Here is a 25,812-nt window from a genome sequence, read left to right on the forward strand (position 1 = left end):
GTTTATTGTTGTTCTCATTTTGGAAACAGAAATTCCGTCTTTTTTTATTTCAGTGATTTTACTGTCAGAGATTGCCTCCCACTTGAAAAGTTAGTTGTTATGAGAAGGATGAATCAGTTCAGCAAAATCAAATAATCTAGAATACATCAATATACTTATTAATGATTAAAAATTCAACTGTTCTACGGCTCTTCAAATCCCACATTTGGACTCTCGAGTTTTTTTATGTTGATTTTTTTTGCGGTCAGTTCCTTCCTGGATTGCGAGATTTAAAATGTAAAACCCATCTCCCCGAAATGCCTTATCATACAGCCGCAATTTTAGATTCATTATGGCGGCATCAATCTCAATGGAGGAAATAAATAGTTAAATGTAAAATGGAATATTTTTCCGCGTACACAGTAAAAAAAATAAATCATGGTAATATTACATCTGTCAGAATAAATGTGTAATTTTACCTCCGAAAATGTGTAATTTTATCACTTTTCTGATGTAATGTCACTTTTTCAGTCCTAAATGAGTAAAAATTACTTCATTAAAAAGGTAATATTCAACCTTTCAAAATCACACCTCCCAATTTTACACATTTTTTGCTGTGTACCTATAAATTTCTGAAAAGTCTCAATCATAACCTACAACAGTGCCGAATTGATCAGATGATCCCTTGATAAGATGCAAAATGTATTACCCACCAGCCCCTAATATTCTATGGAGACTTGTATGGAATAATTTCTTTTTACATGGGAAAAGACAATTTTTGAAATTGTGGTGAACGACTCAACAAACTCTTTAAAAAATATTTCGATAGGGGGCCATCCATCAATGACAAGCCGTCCCCCTCCCTCTTCCCAAGCTCAAGTCCTAATTTTAAATCAATACCTAATCAATACCACGTTGCAATAAGATACTGATTAGTGTTCGTGAACGTAACGAGGCATGGACCCACAAATTTCTTTGCATTATGCAGTTTGCATAACCACCAGGCGTATTCAACTTTTCAGCTACGTTGAAAAAACGAAACATTTCTCTGCCCACTTCTAGTACGGACTACATTTACTTGATCTATCGCCAGTTTCACAAATGTACTATGCGGTATGATTAAAATGAAGTTTTAGTAACTTCAACACTGCCAATATTCTTTTTGAAAAAACGTGTAGTACTAAAACGTATAGAATCACTCCAATTGATTGACAAGAATCTTCATTTGTATATTCTCGATTGGTATGAATTTCTTGTCGTTTCCTCCTTTATCGCCTGCAGAGTGTGTAAGTTGTGAGTATGAGACGTAAACAAGCTCTTCACATTACCTTATTTGTCTGTTATGTTATTTACGTCTGTTTTGTTCTTTAACCACGACAGCAGATCTGAAAATAAAGAGGAGAAATGGGTTAATAGTGTTACCATCACAGGAATTACAATTAGTGACAATCACAAATAAGGCCTTTCTGTTGACAATACTGTCAATCCTTTGTTTAATTAAGTTGACTGCTTCAGATAAAACAGAAATGTCATGTTATGATTTTTACTACATTGGATTCAGAATCACGCCACTACCGGAAAACTTGTTAGTCGGTATTCCAATGTTTGCAACAAATACCGCCATCAAATTCAAATAAGAATCCAAACAACTATTCAGCAAAAGCGCCACCTTAATGCAGTCGTAAAGCATTCGCTTTAACTGATATTCAGCAAGTCCGAAACGCTTTGCAACCGTTGCGCCAACCAACACGTTCAAACGTGTTCAAGCGTGCGCATGCGCGCCGTTTCGCCTTCCCCGCTTCGTTCGAAGCTATTTTTAGAACACGGCACGCTGGGATGAAATTTCGCTCTGACCAACCCCTCATCGTACCGGGTTCCATAGTGTAGCGGTTATCACGTCTGCTTTACACGCAGAAGGTCTCCAGTTCGATCCTGGATGGAACCAATTCTTTTTTTTTGTCTGGGTTTTTTGTGTCGTTTTGAGTCGGGGCTAAACCCGGAAAACTTTTGTAAGATGTTTTGCGGGCAGTACTTGGTGCATTATTTACGACCTTTTTGCACATTCTTGTGCTGGAGTTGTCAGAATGAAATACGGAGAACAATTGATCACTGTTTTTGCACTGCTTTTGATGACAATTTGCAAATATCATCAGCCGCTGGAGATCTTTTCGTAACGAATTCACGCAGATGTCAAGATAACGCGTAGACTTGTTGACGAGCAGACGACGACGTGACACGAGATTTTCTTGACCTTTGTTAAACGGTTGGCATTTGCGGGTTGGGTTGGCAAAAACTAACCTTCACACGTCATAAACTTTTATTATATGGAAATTATTGCAATTGTTTTCCTCTCTCCTGGTCAGTCCGGTTAGAAAAAGTAGGAGCTACATAGTTTTATGTGGAGGTTACAATGTAATATTTATGGCGCCCAAGATAGGGCCTAACTTGCCAAAGGGCCAACTGCGGATGGATGAGTGATTGATGTGTGATTTATTGTTGCCAGAAAGAGGTGAGTCCGATACGCAACAATGTTGCTGGAAATTTGACTTCAATGTCACGTTCTGACGATCTTTGTCGCATTTTTTAAATGTTAATTTTAAAAATAGTGTTACAGATTTTTTCATCCAGATGAAATGTATGTATTTGTCCTTAGGGATAACTCAAAACTAAAATTTACCACCATTTGACTCACATCTGGAGCTTGGCAATCCCAGTACCAAATGAAGTAATCTTAATCGCTCACAATCATCTCCGTAACACTTTTGCTTAATTGAGTTAGATATCCATCTCGTCAATTCATCTCGGGTGCGCGTAGTCCAGCGCTGACGATAAATATGGTTTCGAAACACTTAGTAACTCAATACCGAACCCGAGTTCCGAAACCAGCAAAAACTAAAATGCACAGCATAAATCGCCCTCGCGGCTGGAAAAACCGCTCTAAATATGGTTATGAAAAATGATCGCTTTATGGGGCCGAGCGAAGACCAACATGACGAGAGACCGTAGTATTGTTTGATTTGACAGGCTGGCCTCGGCTGGCGGGGCTTATCTGATGGTGGAAAAGTGGGGAAATTAATACTTGTTTGCTTTATTGATGGATTTTAATTAGCTCAAATCAATTATTGAATTAATGTGTGCTGCCTAGGGCCCGCAGGGTGTTAAAGTTCCTTAGGACACTTAGTATCGGGAGCGATAAAGCGCGTTTGCCCATTGATGGGCAAAATTACTATTACGCAACTTGGGTGATGCCAGAACAGACGAGATGATTGTTCGATATGACCTAAAACTTTTATGAGCATAAGAATCCGTAGGAGGAAGTTTTATTTCTCACGCGGTAAATTTTATTTCAACATGAAACAAAAACTGTGCTGTGGTAAAATCATTGATAATCATCATTTCCACAAAAAGCACTTCACTTCAACAACCATGAGTTCCACACTCAATCTATTAAAACCCCGTTTCAGTAGCATAATAACAAAATTAGGTAAATATCAAACAAACGAACTGTTTCCCGCCTCCACATCCAAAAGGAATGTTTGGTTCCATCCAGGATCGAACTGGAGACCTTCTGCGTGTAAAGCAGACGTGATAACCGCTACACTATGGAACCGTGTTGTGCTGCAAAATGTGAGTTGTTGCAACGAGCAGTTGTACTACCTGTTTGTATACAATTTAAGTTTGATAAAATAATTTATTAGATACACTAACAGTTAGTCAAAGTCATCAAAAGTACCGTTTTCTACATGGTAGAGGCAGCCTTCCAAATGTTTGTGATTATTTTAATTTATGACTGATTAGTAAGTAAAGTATGAAAGCACGGATTCTTTTTAAAACTTCAGTTTGGGACCATCCATAAACCACGTGGACACTTTTTTGAAAGCTCAGACGCCTCCCTCGTGAACAATTTTTTATTGTATGGAGCGTGGGCAATCGCTGAAACTCGTTTTCGTCATTTTCTTGTCTTTTCGCGTGGCGCGTCGATTTTATTTTCGAAAAATATATCCAATTTGTTGATATGTTATGTGAAATTTTCCGAGGAATCCGATAAAAAAAATCAGCTACAGGCTCTTTGGTCCAGACTCCAGACACGGTCTGGAAAACTAATCACCTTCCATTAGCGTCTACGACAGCTGAAGTCAGTTGAAATAGCATGGAGTTATTATAATTTTTTTTTCAAGGTATTCGTTTTTGGGACCACCTCAGCACGATGTAGGGCACCCTAACGGCAATAAAATAAGGGTCTTATTATATTTGCCAATTTGAGCCTGATTGGAGAACTTTTCTTTTCAAGCTGAATTGATGTATTTATGATTTTGAATTAAAAAATATCATATTTAATTATGCTTCATCAAAACCAGAATCTGGGCATCCTGGGCAAACCAGAACAAATGTAACGAGTTAACCCTCTGCAACTCAACCCCGCCTTTAGACGGGCTTCGATTAAATAAATCGCCAAAATTTAATTTTGGCGATTTTTTGATCTTTAAAAACCATAGCAAAGTAGAACTTTTAAAATTTTAGAAAATTTTGGGGTTGGAAGTTATACTTGTTTTATGTGACTTTGGGAATGTTTTAAAAAATGTCATTTTTTAAGGGTCATTTTTTAGGGGTCAACATTTCCTATATTTTAAGTAAAAAGAAGTATGCAATAATTTTTGTAGTGTCCCAGAGTATGCCTCTACGCATTTTTCTACAATTTAAATGATAATGGTGCAATTGTATAGCAGAAAATATGAAAAACATGCAAAACATTGAAAAAGTGGCTGAAAAAACATGAAAAAATTAGATAGGCAAAATGTAATGATAGGAGGCGGTAGAATAGGCCAAATCTTACCAAAAACAAAGATAAACTTAAAAAGATGAATGCAAATTAAAATGCTAAAAATGAAATAAGAAAAAAAGAAAAGTTGCTCAAAATTACTTCCTGAACAAGGGAAAAATAAAAATGCACGAAAAAAAATTTGGGCAGTAGAGGGTTAAGGTCGTTAAGGTGTCCTCCACTCTTGGCGTAATGACTGCCAATGATGGTTCTAAAATAGTAAATTTAAATAAAAAAAATCAATATATGTAAAATGCTTCTAAAAACAACACAATGAAACCCATTTTTGACAAATACATTCTGAATCAAAAATTTCATGTTTTTCTAAAACAAACATGGCCGCCAAATGGCCGATCTGGAATTATGCCTTCCAGAGCCTTGAGGCTGCTGTTTAAGAGCAATTATCTACGAAATCGGTATTTTTTTATTATTAGTCATTCCATCTGAAGCGGAACAGCATTTGAAAATTACCCTTTCCGATCCTGCTCAAATTTGGCAGGGCTGTTGATACTATCAAAACATGCAAGAATCCCGAATTTCATCCAAATCGGACCACCCCCTCCATTTTTGTACCTCCCCAAAACATCGACTTTTTGGCGATTTTTGACCAAACCTCCTAGTTTCAAATGACGATAACTCAGGAACCACAAATCTTAGAGGGTCGGTCTTAGACTCAATTTTGAAGGAAATTGGACGTAGAATCCATTTCCGTGATCAAAATTTTGATTAATCTATTTATTCTACCTGTATTGCGCAATTGAAAGCTTTAAATGGCCGTATCTCAAAACACCCCAACTTATTTTTTTTATTTGACCTCACCATCGTGTTCCCCGGCCAATTTTACATAAGAATCACTTATCGACAGAAATGAATATGTTTCGTTCCAGAGATATCGAATTTTAAATTTCTGTGTTTTCGAGATTACCTACATCAGCTTCATTCGCCGCATCTGCTAGAAGCACACAGGCGGGCCGATCAATAACCAGGTAGCTATTTATTGAAATAATATTTCATCATAAATAATCTTTACCAAATTGGGCAAAAATTAACTGTATAACACTGTAGGAAACTGAAGTTTAATCGCGAATAATCGCGAAATATCTGCTCAAAAAAAATTAATGAAATGAATTTCTGTGCTAACCCACAGGACAGAGCAATAACGACACACAGTAAAGGGCAGAATTGGATTCCGGCGAAGCGAGCAGGAAAATGTTCTCTACGAAACTTTGCACTTTTTCGTTCACAGTTGAGATGGAATGACCCATTATTTTTTGTAATCCAGTCGAAACTTTTTTGGTGCCTTCAGTATGCCCAAGGAAGCCATTTTGCATAGTTAGTTTGTCCATATAATATTCCATACAAATTTGGCAGCTGTCCATACAAAAATGGTATATGAAAATTCAAAAATCTGTATCTTATAAAGGAACCTTTGATCGATTTGGTGTTTTCGACAAAAATGTAGGTGGATAAGGACTACACTGAAAAAAAATGATACAAACTAAAATTTTTTTGCTGATTTTCAATTTCACATTTTGTGGCTAAAACTTGATTTGAAAAAAAAAACTTTTTTTATTTTTTGATATGTTGAAGGGGACATCAAATGCCAACTTTTCAGAAATTTCCAGAACGGGCAAAAAAATCTTTGACCGAGTCATGAAATTTTGAATCAATACTGATTTTTTCAAAAAAATCGAAATATTGGTCGCAACATTTTTTCAACTTCATTTTTCGATGTAAAATCGAATTTGCAATCAAAAAGTGCTTTAGTAATTTTTTTTATAAAAAGCACCGTTCTCAAGTTAAAGCCATTTTTAGGTAACTTTTGTAAAAAATAGTCACAGTTATTCATTTTTTTTAATTAGTGCCCATGTTTGCCCACTTTTGAAAAAATATTTTTGAAGAGCTGAGAAAAAAATCTCTATGTTTGGCTTTTTTGAACTTTGATGATACGACCCTTAGATGCTGAGATAATGCCATGCAAAGATTTAAAAACAAGAAAATTGATGTTTTCTGAGTCTCACCAAAATAACCCACTATTTTCTTATATCGATATCTCAGCTCTTGTAGTCCGATTTACAATGTTAAAATATGAACCAATCGTGATTTTTTCTTGATCTTTACGAAAACAATATTTTTATTTTTTTTAAATCAAGAATAATATTTCAAGAGAGCCAAACATTCAATATTACACCCTTTTGAAATGTTAGCCTTGATTGAAAAAATGAAAATATTGTTTTCGAAAAGATCGAAAAATTTCACGAATGTCCAATCCAATTTTCATGAAGATATTTCATGATTAAAGCGAGTAACAGACGATTTAAACTAGAAATTTTGCTATGCGCAAAGCGAACTGTCAAAATAAGCCTAAAACTACCAATTTTAAACAAGAACTATAAACAAAATTACTGCATACAAAGTGCTAAACATGAATGAGGAAGAAAATGAAACAAGAGCAAAGTATTTCGTAGAATCAGGTTGCTCAAATAACCTGAAGAAAAAAAAAATCAAATAAAATGGACAGTTAACGATTAACTTGAAAACGGTGCATTTAACGTGAAGACTTCCATCATTGCCATGATTTTTCATTCAAAGATATATGTTTTGCGTCGCTTTCAATATTTTGAGAAAATTCCTTCTACAAGTTGTTGAGAATAGTGCTCTACACATGCTGATTCCTTTTGGTAACGATTGTCGCATTCCTTGCTAAGTTATTCAAATCGTCATTGATCAATGATTGCCAACTAGGACGTCAATGATTGTATCACAAAATTATATAAATTTTGAAACTCATTTGATTAAGATCAAAAATTCGTTCAGTGGCTTCAAGAAGGCAACAACCGGCACATGCTGATACATTTAGGTGGCGAAATTCGTTAAACTGAATTCAATACAGAGAATTTTAGAGTGATGATCAATTTTCTTCGAAAATGATCAACGGCTTCACCTTAATAAAGGTAATTAATAAGGTACCTTTCGATTTCCACTTTATACCAAATTAATCCTGATTTTTGCCTTCCTCACGTTACTGAGGAAAGGCTATAAAATCACTCGAAAAATGAACTTCTCAATTAGACCTCCTAGACCCACCTTCATGTATACCTACCGACTCAGAATCAAATTCTGAGCAAATGTCTGTGTTTGTGGTGGGATGTTGATCAAAAAAATTTGCACTAGAATATCTCGGCACTGGCTGAACCGATTTGGACCGTATTGGTCTCATTCGATCCGTCTTAAGGTCCCATAAGTCGCTATTAAAAATTGTGCAGTTTTGTGAAGTACTTCAAAAGTTATGCTAAAAAACGATTTTAACAAAAGTCCGGAAGATTATAAAAAGGGTGGTTTTTGTAAGAAAACCCGTCATGCTATACATTTTCAGAAAGGTATTTAAAAGACCTTTCCAACGCGTTCAAGACTTTGAAGGTCTGACAAATCTATCAAAAGATATAAGCACTTAAGTATTATTTATACGCTTTTTGGAGGCCGGATTTCAGATATGGTGAAGAAAACTTTGTCCGGATCTCTCATGCGACCTATCGTTGGATAGGTATTCAAAAGAGCTTTCCAAAACATTGAAGATCTGACAACCCTATCAAAAGTTATAAGCACTTATGTGTTATTTACGCACTTTTTGGATTTTGGATAGCACCCTTTAAATGCGAGGAAGGCGCCAACCACCTAAGGGTGGATTAAGTAACGTTTTTAAGATTATTTTACCAAAAATATATATTGTACGTGCTGCCAAAATCTATTAATATTCGCACCGAAATTTCACGTTTTTATAGATGCATAAGATGTAAAACTTTGTATGAAAACTTTTACTAATCTAATCTAATCTAATCAGACCATAGCGCAGCCAATCTTTCGAAGGGATCCTGGAGAGTGCCTTAGGTTAGATGACGCCTAGCACTCTTCTTGTCATTTATTAACATTTGCAGTGCGCCATTGCATCAAATGCATTGAAACATCACAAGTGTTAAAGCGGCCAGGCCTACTGCGTAAAGCCGTATCGCAGAGATGACTCGTAATTGGGTTGAGTTTGAGCACTGAGTGTTCGAACAACAACACAATTCTGAGTCGACAGGGGAGGAAGAAGCGTGGGGACACACCACCATACGCTCCGAGATTTTTGGTTGTATTCGTTGGGAGCACCATGCTAAGAAGGTTTGGTACTCCGGGACCCTCTGGGATGGGACGTTGTATTTCCACGAATGCCTTGGACACTATTTGCCGTGGTTATAGTGCCACAACTCGCTCAAACTTTGTATGAAAACTAGTACGTAAACAAACCCCAAAAGTCATATGAATAATGTTTAAAAACTCCCCTTTCGTCAGGAAGATTAAGCTGAATTTCCTCAAAGGTCAATGTCACTCATATTTCATCTTTTCGTGAATTGATTCCAGCAAAATAAAAACTGAATCCGAGCCCGTGTAGCTCAAACTGATAACACGCCGCATGCGTAAACTTAATCAACGCGAGGCAAAAAAGAATTCAAGCTGAATCTCAAACAGCTTCCCAACGATGACGAAACAGAACCTCCGTTCCTTCTCCTTAAAAGCCAGAGCAACAGAACTTCTGGACGAGAATTGAAATGTATCAATTGAGTCGCGGAGAGCGCATATCAATAAAAACAATTAAGGAGATGTGGCCGGGTAGAGTGGGAACGAGCACTTAACTGAATAAAGTCGCAGACGTTTCGTTTGTCAAACAAGTGTGAGGAAAGAAAGAACGACGGTTGGAATTAGAGCGGGAGCTGAATCGAAATTGATTCGGTTTCATATCAGAAGGAACTTATAAAAAATCTAACAAAGAACAAAAAAAAACTCAAGTTGCTCCTTTCTAATTTCAATAATTCTTCGAACGGCATCAAAACTCCGAGCCTGAACATTTTTTCGGAAAATCAAATTTTCACTCAATTTTGTGATGTGTCTTTTGTTTTTTTTTTTTTTTTTTTTTCATACAGTCAATACATTGTTTACACGAAATTGCTATTTAAATAATATTGGTAGATTTAACTGAAATAGAAAAAACGATAATCTTCAATAATTCGAAATTTTGCTCAATAAACACACAATACATCTAAACATTATTTTTATTTACACTAATAAAATGGTAAGTGTTTAACAGTTTTCTATTGTTATGACTTGTAACTTGTCAGTGGAAAAACGTGGTCAAGCTTGACTTGAGAAAAAGACAAAATATCACAGAGATATTTGCACAGTTCAAGAATTTGGATAGAAGAAGATTTTTTTTTATTGACGTTGCGAAAACGTACAATGAAATTGTGTACAATGCAGGGATTTCTCCGTGGTTCGCCATTTTTCAAGTGATTTTTCCGTAGGAAAATTTTCACCACTTTTAAATTAATGTTTTTATTCTGGATGAAAAACATAGATCAAAACAGAAATCAAACGCAAGCAAGCATATTTTTTGCTCCCAGCTGAGTCCTCAAAAGCGTCTGCCTTTTGAGTGATGCTCAATTAAGTCAAACCCTCTGAATCATAACACCCCGCCGATGATGCTGGCGGCGCGAGAGTGTTATCAATTAAAAGTCGCGGTTTTTATTCAATTTTCCCTCTGCTCCGGAGCTCTCTCGAGCTCTCCACTCGGCTCAACCAGTGCCAGAATCGAACTCCGGCCAGCAAATGTGTCTGTTCTAAAAAGATTCTCCGGGAGACCCTAGCCGTTCGCAACGTCCGAGCTGGTCGAGTCACTTGTCGTCGGACCGTTCCCGGGACGGTCGCGTTTTCCGGAGCTCCCCAGGGCAGGCGTGCGCGCGCTCGTTAAGTCAGAACTTATCTGCTGTGTGTGAACTAACTAAACTCTGCCTCCCAGAACAAGAGTTGAGCTGAGCTGAAGTGGATTTTTAATCTTGGATCGCCCATTTTGGGGCCACACTTGCGTGCGTGTGCGGAGTTGAGTTCTAAGCTGTGATCTCGATTTGCTTTAATAAAGTGTTGGAAGTGGTGTTCTTCAGACCGACGGGGTGACCGCAGTTCAAGTGGGTGAAAACGCTTTGGATAATCCGCAGTCTCTGGTGAATGCAGCTGAGGAAGAGGTCGGGGTGTGACTGTTTCCGACACTGTAACTGCGAAAAAGAGTGGCGCAAGAAGTTCATTAAGCTATGACATACAGCTAAACGATGAGTGTTACATAACCGAGGGAGGGTTATTTGAAATTCAACGGCACAAAAGTGGTGTTCTAAAGTGCGTTTTAAAAAGAAGAATCGGAACAAAAACTGTGGCTATTCCTCTGTGGTGTCGTCAGCATCGTCAACGCCGTCAGTCGTCAAGTCCTAAAGGATGGGGCCCGTCAAGTGGGCGGCACTTCTGGTCACGTTGTGCGTAACGGCACGAGGCGCCAAACTGGAAAATGTAAGTCGTCCGGTGGAATGTCCTTCCTCCAAATGTAAAAAAGCAGGAACAGAGGCTTGAATAGCGCAACAGGTGGTTTCGTGTTAAGGGTTGCACCACGCGAACGACTGTTGGCATGCTTAGTAGCATGCCTGTTTCCGTGGTGTAGTGGTTATCACATCCGCCTAACACGCGGAAGGCCCCCGGTTCGATCCCGGGCGGAAACAGAAAATCTTTTTTTGCGCGCAATTTTATGAGAAGCTGTGTTTCTTTTTCTGTATAAAACAAGGGTGACCAAAGTATGGCCCGCGGGCCAAACGTAACCCGCGAGGTGATTTTTTATGGCCCGCGGACCCATTTTGAATGATCATGTTAAATGACCCGTTGACCACTGTAAAGTGATTTTATACTTTTTTTAAAATTAGAGTTTGTTTTTAACTTTTTTATGCTAATCCTTTTTATTTTATTTTTGTAATAAAAAATTATGGATTTATCAATATGTTGATCACCATTTTACGACAAAGATATTTTGTTCAAAAATCTTAAAATTTAAACAATTTCAAACGTTTCAATGTTTTCAATGTGAGTGAAATAATTAAATATCGTCAAAACTTTCATCAAAAGTTTTTTTTATAAAACGTTCAAATTTGACTTAGGTAGAAATCTTCAATAATTGCAAAAATATAAGTATTTTATATTAATTTAAAAGAAGTGTAGTGAATTTTCGATGAAAAAATTTATTTTTTCGACAAATCTTAATTTTTTTTTTTAAATAATGACTGCAATTCTAGATTTTTTTAAAGTTCCTATAGACTATTGTCTTTCATACGATTATAGGACCTATTCAAAAAACTCTAGAATTTAACTTTATGACTGATTAAAACATTTTCGATTTTTTTTCATTGAAATGTTCTCAACGATTTTCCTAAGGCACACTTAATTTCAAAATAAAATTACTCCGTTACATAAATTGTTCAGATTATACGTCACCATTTTCGAAACAAAAAAACATTAAAATCATATTGAAAACACATGTACATTCAGCCAAAAACTTTTTTTTTCAAATAAGGCTGGTACAAATCTTATTTAAAGTTGTGTTTTTCAATCATTTGCATTAGGAAATTTTGTGGCACTTTTATATAAAATAAGAAGCCTGATTTGATAGCATACTAAAAACTTGTGTTACAAATAAAATTCATATACCTTGATTTTTAGTAAGAAAAATAAAGATTACTTTCAAAGATGTGTTTATCAAATTTATTTTTATTTTGTTTTGGTTAAAATTGTATTGTAATTGTTTTTGTCGATTGAAATTCAATACCCTGATATCATTAACTATAAAAACATTCAAATTGCGTCGTTGCAAGTTTTTTTCAGTTTGAAAAATCAACGAGACAAGCTAAAATTGAAACGAAATTTGGATTCAAATCTTCTTTACGAAAAAAAAAATTGCGTTGTTGTGCACCTTCATTCAAATAATTTACAAAGCATTCCAAAATGATTTTAAAAAGCGTAGAAAAATATATATCTGATAGTTTTTATTTCGTCATTCTTCAAATTTCATAGAATTAGTGAAGTTCATGAAAAAATAGCTATCTGATTTCTTGACTCATTGCAGCGATCTTTATTTTTGATCTAAGCTTTTTTCCAGCATAACTTTATCATTGAAAAGTTGTTCTGAAAAATATTCATTATTGTTGCTAACTCATTCATGAAAAAACTATTTTAATAAAAATCCTCAAAAATGTAACAATTCAATTTGAAGTGAAAACAGCCAAAATTTTAAGAAATTTCAATATAGTGTCTTTTTGCAATCTTTTTGCACATTTTTCAAGTATAATAAATATCAATATAGAAATGATAAGAACTAAATTCAAACATAAAGAATTTATAAATGTGAAATAAAATCTTTTATAAAATACAAAAGAAAATGACTTTTGATCTCGGTACTGCACAAGTTTTGTTTTTCACGACATTTTTTTTCCTCAAAACTAGGACTTTTTTGAAAACTAATGAATTTTTCAACACTTTTTTCCATTGAAATGTTGGTCCATGGAATAATATTGCAAAATTTCATTTTTTTTATTGCGTGTCATGTTAAAGTGTGGTCTAACTATACAAAGTTAAAAAAAATTCAACTTTGTAAGGTTGTAAATTTTGAAGAATAAATATTACCACTTTTCAAATGTAATTTTACCTTAATTTTATGTGTAATATGTGAAATTACAGACAAAACTGTGACAAAATGTGATTCGCTGTTTCGACAGTCACACTAGTGTTCTTTATCCACTGTTTTTAGGCAAAAAGCGACATAAATACTGAATACAGTTAAAAAAAAGTTATACCTTGGAATGCTGAAATATTGTATGGACGCCTCTTTTTCGATGAAATTTTACCTTGATACAATTAGGGACCATTAGGGACCCCCTGAATTGATTCCTATGATATTTCCAAAAAAAGTGTCCACGTGGTTTATGGATGTTGTTGTTGTTTATTTTATTAACGTGACTTTAACCTAGAGAGATCATTCGTCACTTGGTTTATGGATAATCCCCCAGTAAATTTACACATAGATCTGAATTAACACACTGAACCTGTTCAGTTTTTTAGTGTCTTAGTAGGAAAAAAATGTGTTTAGAATGAGGCTTTTTTTAAGGGGGGACTCTTTAGCTTGAAATTCTATCACACTAGAACATCTATTTTTCCCCTTTAAATTTTCATTAAAAATGTTCGTACATTTCGAAACAAAAATTATTTTTTCTCCTTTTTTATTTTTAGTACTTTGTCTCACCAAGTGTAATTATTCACGGCATTATTAGTTTACGAGGCATTATGTCTTGTTAAAATCTATTAAAAAGGAACATCAGCTTTAAACAAAACGTTAGCCGATAGGATGTGCTGAGAATTTTAATGATTTTTTTTAATTTCAGTTTTAACGAAAATAGTTGCGATAAACGATTGCGAGATTTTTTTCAAAATCTAAACTCCCAAGCTCGAAAAAGGGGTTATTTGGAAACTCCCCCTTTTTCTCGAGCTTGGGAGTCGATGGGTTAATTTCGTCCTGATCAATTATTTTTATAAATTGAAAATGTGTTGCGAAAGCGGTAACAACAAAACCCTATCATTCCATTTCATATCGATAAACATCGTAACTCGTCGTTCGCAAAGTTAATCAGTACCTCACTAAACATCAATCATTTAAAACTCGTGAAATCATCTCAAGTTAAAATTACGCTGTTTAATCCTTGATCTTTTAATTACAAATGATTTGGTTCTATCTTTCCACAGCCGGTCTAAGACTAAACCATTTCATTTAAAATTAAACAACCGATAAACGGGAACTGTCTCATCCGCAGCATCCGATTGCTTGCCTTGAGATTAAAACATGATACCTTTCAACAAACACTATGATCTCCTATGATGAATCCTGACCAAACACCCTATCCTACTAACAAATTTTTAGGTTCCTGGCGCTTGTGGGGTGTAAGCACAGAGTAAATCAGCTGTCCTAGAAGCAACCTGCGCTAACTAACATTCCCGTCCCTTATAATCGAGGTCTACAAACTGACATGGCGGGCGCCGTTGGTGGCCAGTGACTGTTGCAAAAGAGTGATAGAAAAGCTATCAATAGATTATCTCTGCACCAAAAATATCCGAGAGTATAGCGGCCGTCACTATAGCTTGTGAGATCTCTTCTTGTGTCTCGTGATTCCCAGCGATGTCATTCTCTCTCTATCACGCCTTCCCTTTTCCTCGACTATGCGCTCTCACCGCTGAGTCTCTCAACCTCTCCGAAAACTGCAATGAGAGAACGCGAGATGGCGATTAGGAGCCGACCACGCATGACGCCCCTTCAAACTGCGTTTGCAAAATTGGTTTTGTGGCGGCTTTTGTGGTTAAACGCTGTTGCGGTAGGATGATCGTGGAAGCGAGAATGAGAGAGAAAAGGAAGATGTCAATCGCGAGTGGGTAAACACAAAAACGTGTTCGGCTATGTTCGGCGCTGAGAGTTTCAATGAAGAGAGAAGAGCAGTTGTATTTGAGGCATGAATATTCAGGCGAGATAATTGTAGTTGCTCAGAGGTGATATTTTGATATTTTAACAACCCTGCTGTTACCTATACGCAACTGATCTAGCTTTAGCAATCATGATGTTTTAGCGCATTCATACATGCTGTTGATAAGGGAAACACCATTAGATCGTCGAAGCCTATGATCAGTAGTGCTGAAAGGATATTACGGTTCTGTTCAGCAACGGAGGGGCAACCATGGGTGATCTCTCATGCTCATGCTCAATTTAGACTGAAAAAGTGATATTGCACCAAAAAAGTGGTAAAATTACACATTTTTTCAGATGATGTTAAAAAATATTACCATGTATTTCTTGAGAAATAGCAAGAAAACTATGTAAGACATGTAAAAGTTTGGAACATCCCCTTTCATTTGCGGAATGAACGAAAATCTTTCGTCGGGAAAAATTTAAGTTATCATCGTTTGAAGTTTTTGAACTTCTTTCCTATGGGACGAAAATTTGCCTATTTCAATTTTATCTTGTTCTAAGTCAACGTGGACATGATTAAATTAATGGTTCAGATCGTATCATGGCTTATAGGAAATGTTGAAAGGAACATTTTTTTCTGAAACACGCAAAGTGATTGGAAATATGGGATACCTCTTTCCCAAAAACCGCAATGTTTTTGATATTTTTAATCATTGTTTTGATGAATTTTCATTTGAGAAACGTATCTGGGCCAATTGAGTATACAAATCACTACAAAAAAGTGTAATTAGTTGGGTTAATGCTAAACTGTAAGTCACTTTTATTAATTTTGGATTTAAATGAATCAATATTTTTTAGGAGTTTTGGGAATCAAATGTACGTTTCCATGATCACATTTACACTTTTATTAGTCCCCCCAATCCCAAAAAAAAATCCCCGTGAAATAAATCACATCATCGATACTTCCAATAAAATATTTCCAAGAAGGATCGTTCGCGCCATCCGTGAGTGGTACTCTAATTTTGGAATAATGCGAACAACACAGAATAGAGTGATAAGGCTACAGATTACACGAAAGCTTCGCAATGAATCCGGGTAAAGTGGTGGATGTTGTGTGGATTAGAATAACCGCGATCTAGTCTGGCTCTTTGGCGGGAATAATTAGGTCATCGGCTCGGTGAGAACGGAAGCAGCAGAGTGTGTGCCAAATCAGCCGTAATCAATCAGCAGGCGGACTCTGGGGGGAAACGAACAGTGACCGTGAAGATTTTTGACGAGCCTGTGTTTGCATTCTGACAGGAGTTGTAGTAAGCAGAATATTCGAGTTTGTTGTTGCAATAGTGAAATTGCAAATGTATTATGAATAACCTACAAACAATTAAAAAAAATTAAAGAATTTGCCAAAAAAGTAAAAAAAAAAATTCAAATATCTATATGCTCAAAAGCTGCACATAGTTGCACAGTAATTTTTAAAAGGTATCAAAAAATCTTGCCTGAAAATGATGCTCGTTCAAATACATTAAAACTGGAACGCCCAACGCATGGCCAACTTACATTGACGCCCAAGCCTCCCAAAAAACGTGGAACGGTAACTTCAACTCGCTGGTTCTCGGGCATTACTCAACCAATCGGGACGATTCTTGTTTCCAGTGATTTGTAGGAATGTCTAGATGATCCTAAAACTTTGCAGAACTTGATTTGAACAAATCTGTAATTTCTGCGACCGAAAACATCGTTCCACCTTTTTTAAAACCTGGGTGCTGAAAAGACAGAATGCGTAACGTGATTTTCGAATGATCCCCACTGCTCCTCACTAATACAACTGCACTACAGCTGTAAACATAAACAAAGTAGAAGGCTATGTTCAAGCTCAAGCGTGACATAGTTTTTGCTGCTGAAGTGACTCGCTTTGAAACATTTTGGATCTGATGATATTAAAGTTTTCGCTGAAAAATTAAGTTCTTTGCGCTTTTTTGTTCGTAGACTAAATGATGGGCTACCAAAAGAGTCCTTCTTTGTTTTCAACGTGACGAAAAATTGCGTCAGAAGTGGGAGGAATTTTGTGAATCAGAAGAGCAACCGAATGTAAGATACGAGATTATGTACCTTCAAGCGCAGTGATAATACAGGAGTAAGATTATTCAATGTTATTTGGCGAGTGCCATCCATAGTTACTGATAATTATTCGTCGTAAACAATTCGTAGACATTGGTTTTGCCTAAGAGACAAAGCGCTAATTGAAATGTTAGCGACGAATTATGCCAATCTCGATTTCAACCCTTTTCTTAAGATTTGTTAACTTTGAATGCCTCAAAAGCTAGCCGCCGCCGCGACTTTTTTTATTCCTGTCAAAATAAATTATAGATCGATTACAATACTTGCCATTTCTTGACATCATTTTTCTAACAGTAAATTGGTTCCGCTTTGACAGTTCTAAATTGAGGCCGCTTTGCGGACCACTATTCTGCCTCCGCGGAATTGTCGGCTTTTTTTTTATTACACGCGAAAAAAAGTTGGAACGATGTTTTTGATCGCAAAAATTACAGATTTGATCAAATTAAGTTCTTCAAAGTTTTAGAATAATCAGGACATCCTAACAAATCACTGAAAAGAAGAATGATCTTGATTGGTTGAGTTATGCCCGAGAACCAGCGAGTTGAAGTTACCGTTCCAACTTTTTTGGAGCCTTGGTCGTTGGAATGTTAAATAACAATTCCTCTCGTGCTTTGTTTTTCTCCCTCTCTCAATTGCCGGTGAGAAAAATCTCATCGCTCTCAAGAGAACACAGATGCTCGCTCTCAACAAGAGAAGCTCAAAACTCAGAGAGCACTCACCGAGAGAACATATCCAGAGTAAACTTACCTTTCTCTCTTTTTCGAGATATCAGTGTAACAAAAGATCTATGATATTCCGCAAGATATTTAAATTTTAACCAATAAGCTAGCGGGTTCAATATTTGAAAAAAATGTGTAAACAAATAACCTTTCTCTTACTAGATGTGAACAATAGAAAACGTAGACAGAGTGCACGGTGTGTTTACAAACCGGCTTCGACTGACTTTAAAGAATAAAATGATGATAATATTTTATAAATCATGATCTTTCTCTTTATATCTTTCAGAGTGATAAACTAGCCTTAAACTTAGAAGTAAGTTCGTCTCCAGTAGCACTTGAAGATAGTCCATTAAGTAGAGTTAAGCGAAACAAGTAAGTTTGACATTCAGGAATGTTATAACTGAGAAATGAAAACCTAAAATTAACATTTTTCAACAGATTTCGGGGCCAAACCCAGTCACAGTACTTACATTTCGGCGATAATCAAGACGGTAAAGCGGAGGCCGAAGCAACCCATCATGGATCGAGAGCGGTAGTAGGTAGGATCGTCTCGCTAAATCAATGTTACCTTGTAGACTTAACTCTATGGTATTTCTAGTGGGTTCCAGTGGCATGGGTCAGGCTCAGAGTCAGTCCATGGGCGGTGACTGTACCTCGTGCTACGGAGGAGGTGTCGACGGTGGATCTTATCTATATGGTATTGAGTTATTGATTTAAAATGGAGTTCCGGATTAAGAAGGTATTATTTCAGATGCCAGGCCTGACCCGTTGAGAATACCTGATGGCGGTGCTGGAGGTGCCAGACCAGGTGATAGACTGAGACTACCAGATGGGTACGATTACCGGGAGCCGGGAACTGGAGGTGCCGGTGATGGACATGGAAGACCCGGAACGGGAAGACCAGGATACGGAGATGGAAGCAGACCGGGGGTAGATTCTTTTGGAAGACCCATTGGTACAGATGGAAGACCTGGAGGTCGCCCTGGCGATAGTCTTGGTCCAGGCGTAGATTCGTTTGGACGACCTTTGGGACCCGGTGGAAGACCTGTTGATACGACTGGTGGAACGGGAGTAGATTCGTTTGGACGACCTTTGGGACCGGGAGGAAGGCCTGTTGACACGACTGGTGGAACTGGAGTAGATTCATTTGGCAGACCATTGGGACCTGGGGGTCGGCCATTGGATACAACCGGTGGTCCCGGACTAGATTCATTCGGTAGACCGTTGGGACCTGGAGGAAGACCGATTGACACGACAGGCGGAACTGGAGTTGATGCGCATGGAAGACCAATAGGACCTGGAGGAAGACCCGTTGATACAACCGGTGGTCCCGGAGTAGATTCACAGGGTAGACCATTGGGACCAGGAGGAAGACCAGTTGATACAGTCGGTGGACCCGGAGTCGATGGGTTTGGACGACCTTTGGGACCTGGCGGCAGACCAGTAGATACAACTGGTGGTCCTGGAGTCGACTCGTTTGGTAGACCATTGGGACCTGGGGGCAGACCAGTGGATACAACTGGTGGTTCCGGAGTAGACTCATTCGGCAGACCATTGGGACCTGGGGGACGACCAGTAGATACATCTGGAGGTCCTGGAGTTGATGCGCATGGAAGACCATTAGGACACGGAGGAAGGCCAGTAGATACAACTGGAGGTCCTGGATTCGATTCACAAGGAAGACCATTGGGGCCCGGAGGACGGCCAGTAGATACAACTGGAGGCCCTGGAGTCGATGCTCATGGAAGACCTTTGGGAACTGGGGGACGACCGGTAGATACGACAGGTGGTCCTGGAGTCGATTCGTTTGGAAGACCCTTGGGACCTGGAGGAAGGCCAGTAGATACAACCGGAGGTCCTGAATTTGATTCACATGGAAGACCATTGGGACCCGGGGGACGACCAGTAGATACCTCTGGAGGCCCTGGAGTTGATGCACACGGAAGACCATTGGGACCCGGGGGAAGACCGGTTGATACCACCGGTGGACCAGGAGTAGATTCGTTTGGAAGACCATTGGGACCTGGAGGAAGGCCAGTCGATACAATCGGCGGTCCCGGTGTTGATTCCCAAGGAAGACCGTTGGGACCCGGAGGAAGACCAGTAGACACAACCGGTGGACCAGGAGTAGATTCATTTGGAAGACCATTGGGACCCGGCGGGCGACCAGTAGATACGATTGGTGGTCATGGAGTTGATGCGTATGGAAGACCATTGGGACCCGGCGGAAGACCAGTAGATACGACCGGAGGTCCTGGAGTTGATGCATATGGACGACCATTAGGACCCGGCGGAAGACCAGTAGATACGACCGGCGGCCCAGGTGTAGATTCTTTTGGAAGACCATTGGGACCTGGTGGAAGACCTGTGGATACGACGGGAGGTCGAGGACCACAACCGCATGTCGTTGGACCACCATTGAGCGGCGTTGGGACAACTCATGGCGGACAATCTATCTATCATACGGGTCACTCTGTAACCCTTCCAGGACACGACCATACTGTCGTTAACCCTACCGGAGGCCTTACGGTACTCGTTGGAACCGGAAGTCCAAAGCAAACAGTGATTGGATCTGACAGTCGGTTGGATGGGCACGGTCCAGTAAAAATATTATCCGGACCAGCGGATAGCAGTGGCCCTCCCAAGCAAACTGTTTACGCTCATCCTGGAGGAGTCACCGTTCTGGTCGGTACCGGAGGTCCTCATCAAACTGTGCACCACTTGCCCGTTTCTGGGTACACTTCCGGTGGTCATGCGGAATCGGGTTATGCCACAACGGGACCGGGACAACTTCACACAGGAACGGGTGCAATCCACCCAGGAGCTACTGTCGGAACCGGTGCTGGATCAGGTGTTGCCACTGGTACAGGGCAATGGCCATCTGGTCAGCAACCCGGAGGTGGTCAATACCCAGTGGGTCCAGGTGCATCGGTTGGACAATACCCATACCAAGGTAATGTGTATGACTAGTGTTCTTATAGATTATTAGTAACTTTGTTTCATAATTAGGAGTCGGAACAGGTAGTGGAGCTGGTACAGGACAATGGCCGTCCGGACAACATCCTGGAGGAGTTGCTCAGTACCCCGGGGGAACAGGAGCAGTTGGTGGACAATATCCGGGAACAGGTGTAGGGCAATACCCAGGAACAAGTGGAGGACAAATTCCGAGTGGAGCATATCCAGGTAAAACTAATAATTTACTAAACGAATCAAACTAACCGCAACGTTATACATTTCAGGAACCGCCGGTCAATTTCCGGGAGGTACCTCACATATCCCTGGAGGTGGTATACCTGGGTATCATTATCCTGGAACGAGTGCAGGGCAGCATCCCGCTGGAACTGGTCAATATCCTGGAACAGGTTTGCATTTCAAGCTTATGCAACTTCAGCCCAATGCAACCCACTCTTTTATCCCATGAAATCAAATAGGTCAATACTACCCTGGAGGAGCTGGAGTAGGCGGCACTGGCAGCGGACCAGGAGTTTCTGGCACTGGCGGCGTTGGTCAACACGGAGGACAACAGGGCGGAGGAATCGGTCAATATCCTGGTACGGGAGTCCCTGGAGGTCCAGGATATCAATACCAACCGGGAACATCTGGGCAGCATCCCGCAGGGACCGGTCAATATCCCGGAAGTAGTGGAACAGGAGTTGGAGCAGGAACAGGTTAGTAGAATTCTAATATCAATTGATTCTACCCGATGACGTTTGATTCTCATAACTAACCAGGTCAATACTACCCTGGAGGAACTGGAGTCGGAGGCCTACCCGGTGGCGCTGGTCAACATGGAGGCGGAGTAGGAACAGGGTTGGGTCAGCAAGGCGGAGTAGGAACAGGATTGGGTCAACAAGGCGGAATAGGAACGGGTCAACAGGGTGGAGTAGGAACAGGATTGGGTCAACAGGGTGGAGTTGGTACAGGTTCGGGTCTGCAGGGCGGAGCAGGCACAGGATTGGGTCAACAAGGCGGAGGAGTCGGACAATACCCTGGAACAGGAGTTTCCGGTGGACCTGGATATCCGGGTACTGTAGGAGCGGGTCAATACCCCGGTGTAGGCAGCTTACCTGGAACATCCGGACAGTATCCCGGAGGTCAATATCCCGGCACAGGAGCCGGTGGAGTTCCAGGGTATTCTGGATACCCCGGAACGTCAGGGGCGGGTCATTATCCTGGAACAAGTGGAACGCCAGGTGCAGGAACAGGTTGGTATCATCCCAGAATCATATTCGTCTTTATGTTGATCGATCTTTTATCAATCGAATAGGTCAATACTACCCCACAGGCCCAGGTACCGGCGGTATTGGTCAACATGGTGGACAGCTATCCACCGGCACAGGAGCAGGAGTAGGACATCAAGGCAGTGGAGTCGATCAGTATCCCGGTACGGGAGCTACTGGCGGATATCCATATCCTGGAACAACAGGTCAATATCCCGGAACCAGCGGAATACCCGGTGCAGGAACAGGTTAGTATTGTCCCGTTCGGAAGCTGATGTTGAAAACCAACATGAAACAACTTACGATCAAACAGGTCAATACTACCCTGGAGGAACCGGAGTGGGAGGCTTACCTGGCGGCGTTGGTCAACACGGAGGTCAACTGTCAACCGGAGCAGGAGCTGGATTGGGACAACAGGGCGGAGGAGTAGGCCAATACCCTGGCACTGGAGTTGGAGGCGGACCTGGATATCCGTACCATCCTGGAACTTCAGGACAGTATCCCGGAGGTCAATATCCCGGAACAGGAGCTGCTGGAGGACCAGGCTATTCTGGATACCCTGGAACGCCAGGTGCGGGTCAATATCCCGGAACAAGTGGAATGCCTGGAGTAGGAGGAGGTTAGTTCAAATACCAAAATTAGGTTCGACCGATTGAAAATCGATTTTCTAACCCACAGGTCAATACTATCCAGGAGGAACTGGTGCGGGTCAGGCTGGCGTGGGAGGCGCCGGTATTGGACAGACTGGAGGTGTGGGAACTGGTGGAGTCGGAGTAGGTCAGCAAGCAGGATACCGTCCAGGTCAACGTCCCTCGTCGGTAGATCAGTATCCAAGCACAATACCTCAAGGTGGCGTTGCTCAGGGAGGACAAGGCGGTGGCGATGCGGCCAACGTCCAACTGATCGGTGATGACGATGATTCCTTCTCCCAGGCCGAGACTTCGGTAAAGAACGGCGAAGCAATGGCCAGTGCACAGGGACGCAAGAACGGTGGAACGGCACAAACGCAGGTCTCGGGAACGTACACGGCGACGGGATCGTTCAGTGCCAGCGCTCAGACAAGTGATAGCGACCGATCTGCACAGTCGCAAGTATCGGGCGGTAAAGACGGAGCGTTGAGTTCGGCTCAGGGCACCGGTGGTATCGGTAAATCCCAGTCCCAAGTACAAGTGAACTCGAAAACGGGAGGAACGTCCGCTACATCCCAGAGTGGAGGGTTGGGTCATGAAAGTCAATCGGAGGTCGTGGCAAACGAAAAGGGAGGTCTAGCGGATGCGCAGTCTAGCGGACCAGGACAGACCTCTTCTCAAGCCCAGATCGGATTCCGTCCGCAAGGAGAAGACAACGGTCAGGTGAATATCTTCAACGGAGGAGGACAAGCGTCGGCTCAATCTGGGGCACACACTGGACAGAGTCAGTCGCAGATCAGTGGAAACTTCAAGTGAGTTGAAGTCGTTATGTTTGGTAACATAATCTGATGGATTTTGATTGGTTTTTTAGCTTTGGTATTTCATACCATGGTGCTGCCCAGGCAGCGTCCGGAAACAAGGAACAGGTGTCGCGCTATCGGGAGAAGGGAAAGCAGCTGTTCCAGTCTATTGGTCTGTTTGGAAAGACCAACAACGGGTACGATTAGCTTCATTACACAGTGATCATGCATGACTCTAACAACTCACAGCACTAATACTCAAAACAATTCATGAAACCTTTTCTTCCATTTTCAAACACACAAAAACGTGCACCAAACACTTTGCAACACGAAACAGAGCTTCGGTAAGGCGAGAATCGGATGTGGTGGATCCTCAAGGCCTGCGGTTACGAACATCCCAGCAAAGTGCAGGTAAGATAACTCTTCACTGTTGAAAGACGTTATTTGCTACATTTTGTTGTTTCAGTTTCCGACTTCCAAAGCTTGATACCGAAGCCCAATGAGGAACCCGAGTACGAAGAGGAGGACGAAGAGTACGAAGAAGACGACTACGAAACGACCGACGCCATTCCTGTAGGAGCCAAAGCAAAGCCTTTCAAGCCACCAAGCGATGACGAGGAGAAAAAGACGACGATCGTCGAGCTGCCACCGCCAACACTTCCAGCGCTCGTAACGACGGTCCGCCCCAACAGGAACTACAACATAAACAACGGAAACGGCAAAACGTTCTCGCAGAATGCTCCCACCCAAAAGCAGACCGCGGTTGTGTCCAACCTGGACAAGTACAAGGTGGTACAGACGCAAAACGGCAAAACGACGGTTCACGACGCGGCCACGGAAGCGATTCCCACCGGATTCAGTGACATCCACGGACAGCAGACCACAGTCCTGCAGCAGGAATTGTCGACACCGGGTGCGACCGTTGAAGTGCCCAGCACAACGCCCAAGCTGAACACGCGCTACCTGCCGTCGAAGCATCTGGACGCGAACGGTAACCGAATTCCGGCCGGAGGATCGACAGGCAAGCATCAGCCCAATCCGGACAGCTACATCTCCGTGACGAAGCAGGTCACGGGCATCGATGAGAACAGCAAGGTTCCGGCTATTCCGGGCAAGAACTACGAATCGACGTACTACACCAAATCGTCCACCTGCGGGTACTTTACGTTCTCCTGTAACATCGTGTACGGGGAGAACGGACGGAGCAAAATCTGCCGACCCAAGCCCCCGACCAACGGGAAGTGTTAGGAGGGAGTTCGTAATAGGGAATAGTAGTAGCAGCTAAGCCTCACGTAAACTGCCATGTTGTTTGTAGCAAACAAGTTTCAAAAATGCCAGGTGGATTTCTTTTCGATATAGGATGAGAATCTCATCATTGGCATGGACGCAAACTGCCAACACAAAACCATATCATTTCCGTAAAGTGGGTAGATCTATTTCTATACTTGTAGTATTCCGGCTTTTCTCCGGATCTTGCAAAATTTTAGGTTAGAATCACGGATCATTACGCGATCAGCATTGTTTGTAAACAGATAATCTCAAATGTCAAAACAACTACTCTTATTATGAACAAACAGGTGGAAAAACTGTCAAACAATAAAGTTATCTGATGTTTTAACAACAATTAATGTCAAACTATAGGGGTTTTAGTGTGTTCATCTATTTGAAACTAGGTTTACGCCGGCTCAATTTGGAGGTTAGAAAAGAGTGCACTGTTTACATGGACTTAGCACAGTTCGATGCAAACAGTGCACACGAGCAGTCAAATGACGTATGGTAAATGGTAAATATTTTGATCAGATTTCAACAAATATAACAGAAAACCGGGTTTTTTTTGCTGATTCACAATTTTGACAGACTGACAGATGTCAAAAGGAGGCAGTTCGCAGAGATCATATTTTATTGTGATAAGTGGAAATGATAATAAGTGGGTATAAACTGATTCAGGCCTAACGCTATGTTTACAAACAATGCTGAAACAGTGTTGCCAATTGATTGAATTCTATGTCGAAGGGTATCTCGAGAAAAGTTCAGCAATCCTACAAGGCTGGAAATAGATCTATTGTTTAATGCTTGCTTGTACACTGAGCCAAAGAATAATGTATTTAGTGGATGCAATAAAGTTTTTATTTCTCAACCACTCAAAATTGAATGATTAAAGGGGTCGTCCAAAAGTCATG

At 40.5% G+C, this 25,812-nt stretch overlaps 1 protein-coding gene and 3 non-coding genes across 8 annotated transcripts; 3 read left to right on the forward strand and 1 right to left on the reverse strand.

Annotated features, from left to right (window-relative positions):
* Positions 1-1,851: 1,851 nt before the first annotated feature.
* Trnav-uac lies at positions 1,852-1,924 on the forward strand. Its single transcript has one exon. It is a non-coding gene; the product is annotated as a tRNA-Val (tRNA).
* Positions 1,925-3,516: 1,592 nt separating this feature from the next.
* Trnav-uac lies at positions 3,517-3,589 on the reverse strand. Its single transcript has one exon. It is a non-coding gene; the product is annotated as a tRNA-Val (tRNA).
* A 6,932-nt stretch (positions 3,590-10,521) lies between these two features.
* LOC6037181 (collagen alpha-2(I) chain) lies at positions 10,522-25,779 on the forward strand. Of its 5 annotated transcripts, XM_038262315.1 has the most exons (16): positions 10,522-11,170; positions 18,270-18,355; positions 18,422-18,522; positions 18,582-18,680; positions 18,735-20,936; positions 20,993-21,166; positions 21,223-21,345; positions 21,415-21,651; positions 21,715-21,852; positions 21,883-22,188; positions 22,251-22,451; positions 22,517-22,822; positions 22,882-23,644; positions 23,704-23,829; positions 23,970-24,043; positions 24,099-25,779. In XM_038262315.1, exons 1-16 carry the CDS (start codon positions 11,099-11,101, stop codon positions 24,878-24,880), a joined length of 5,790 nt encoding a protein of 1,929 aa, XP_038118243.1. In that variant the 5' UTR covers positions 10,522-11,098; the 3' UTR covers positions 24,881-25,779. The 5 variants fall into 5 exon arrangements, with proteins under 5 accessions (XP_038118243.1, XP_038118242.1, XP_038118244.1 ...); XM_038262314.1 differs by having other exon boundaries at positions 21,715-22,188; XM_038262319.1 differs by lacking the exon at positions 10,522-11,170 and adding an exon at positions 16,309-16,326 and having other exon boundaries at positions 21,715-22,188.
* On the forward strand, positions 11,304-11,376 carry Trnav-aac. The gene has a single exon. It is a non-coding gene; the product is annotated as a tRNA-Val (tRNA).
* Positions 25,780-25,812: the final 33 nt, after the last annotated feature.

The sequence above is a fragment of the Culex quinquefasciatus genome, chromosome 3 (genome assembly GCF_015732765.1).
Source record: "Culex quinquefasciatus strain JHB chromosome 3, VPISU_Cqui_1.0_pri_paternal, whole genome shotgun sequence".
Taxonomy (NCBI): Eukaryota; Metazoa; Arthropoda; class Insecta; order Diptera; family Culicidae; genus Culex; species Culex quinquefasciatus.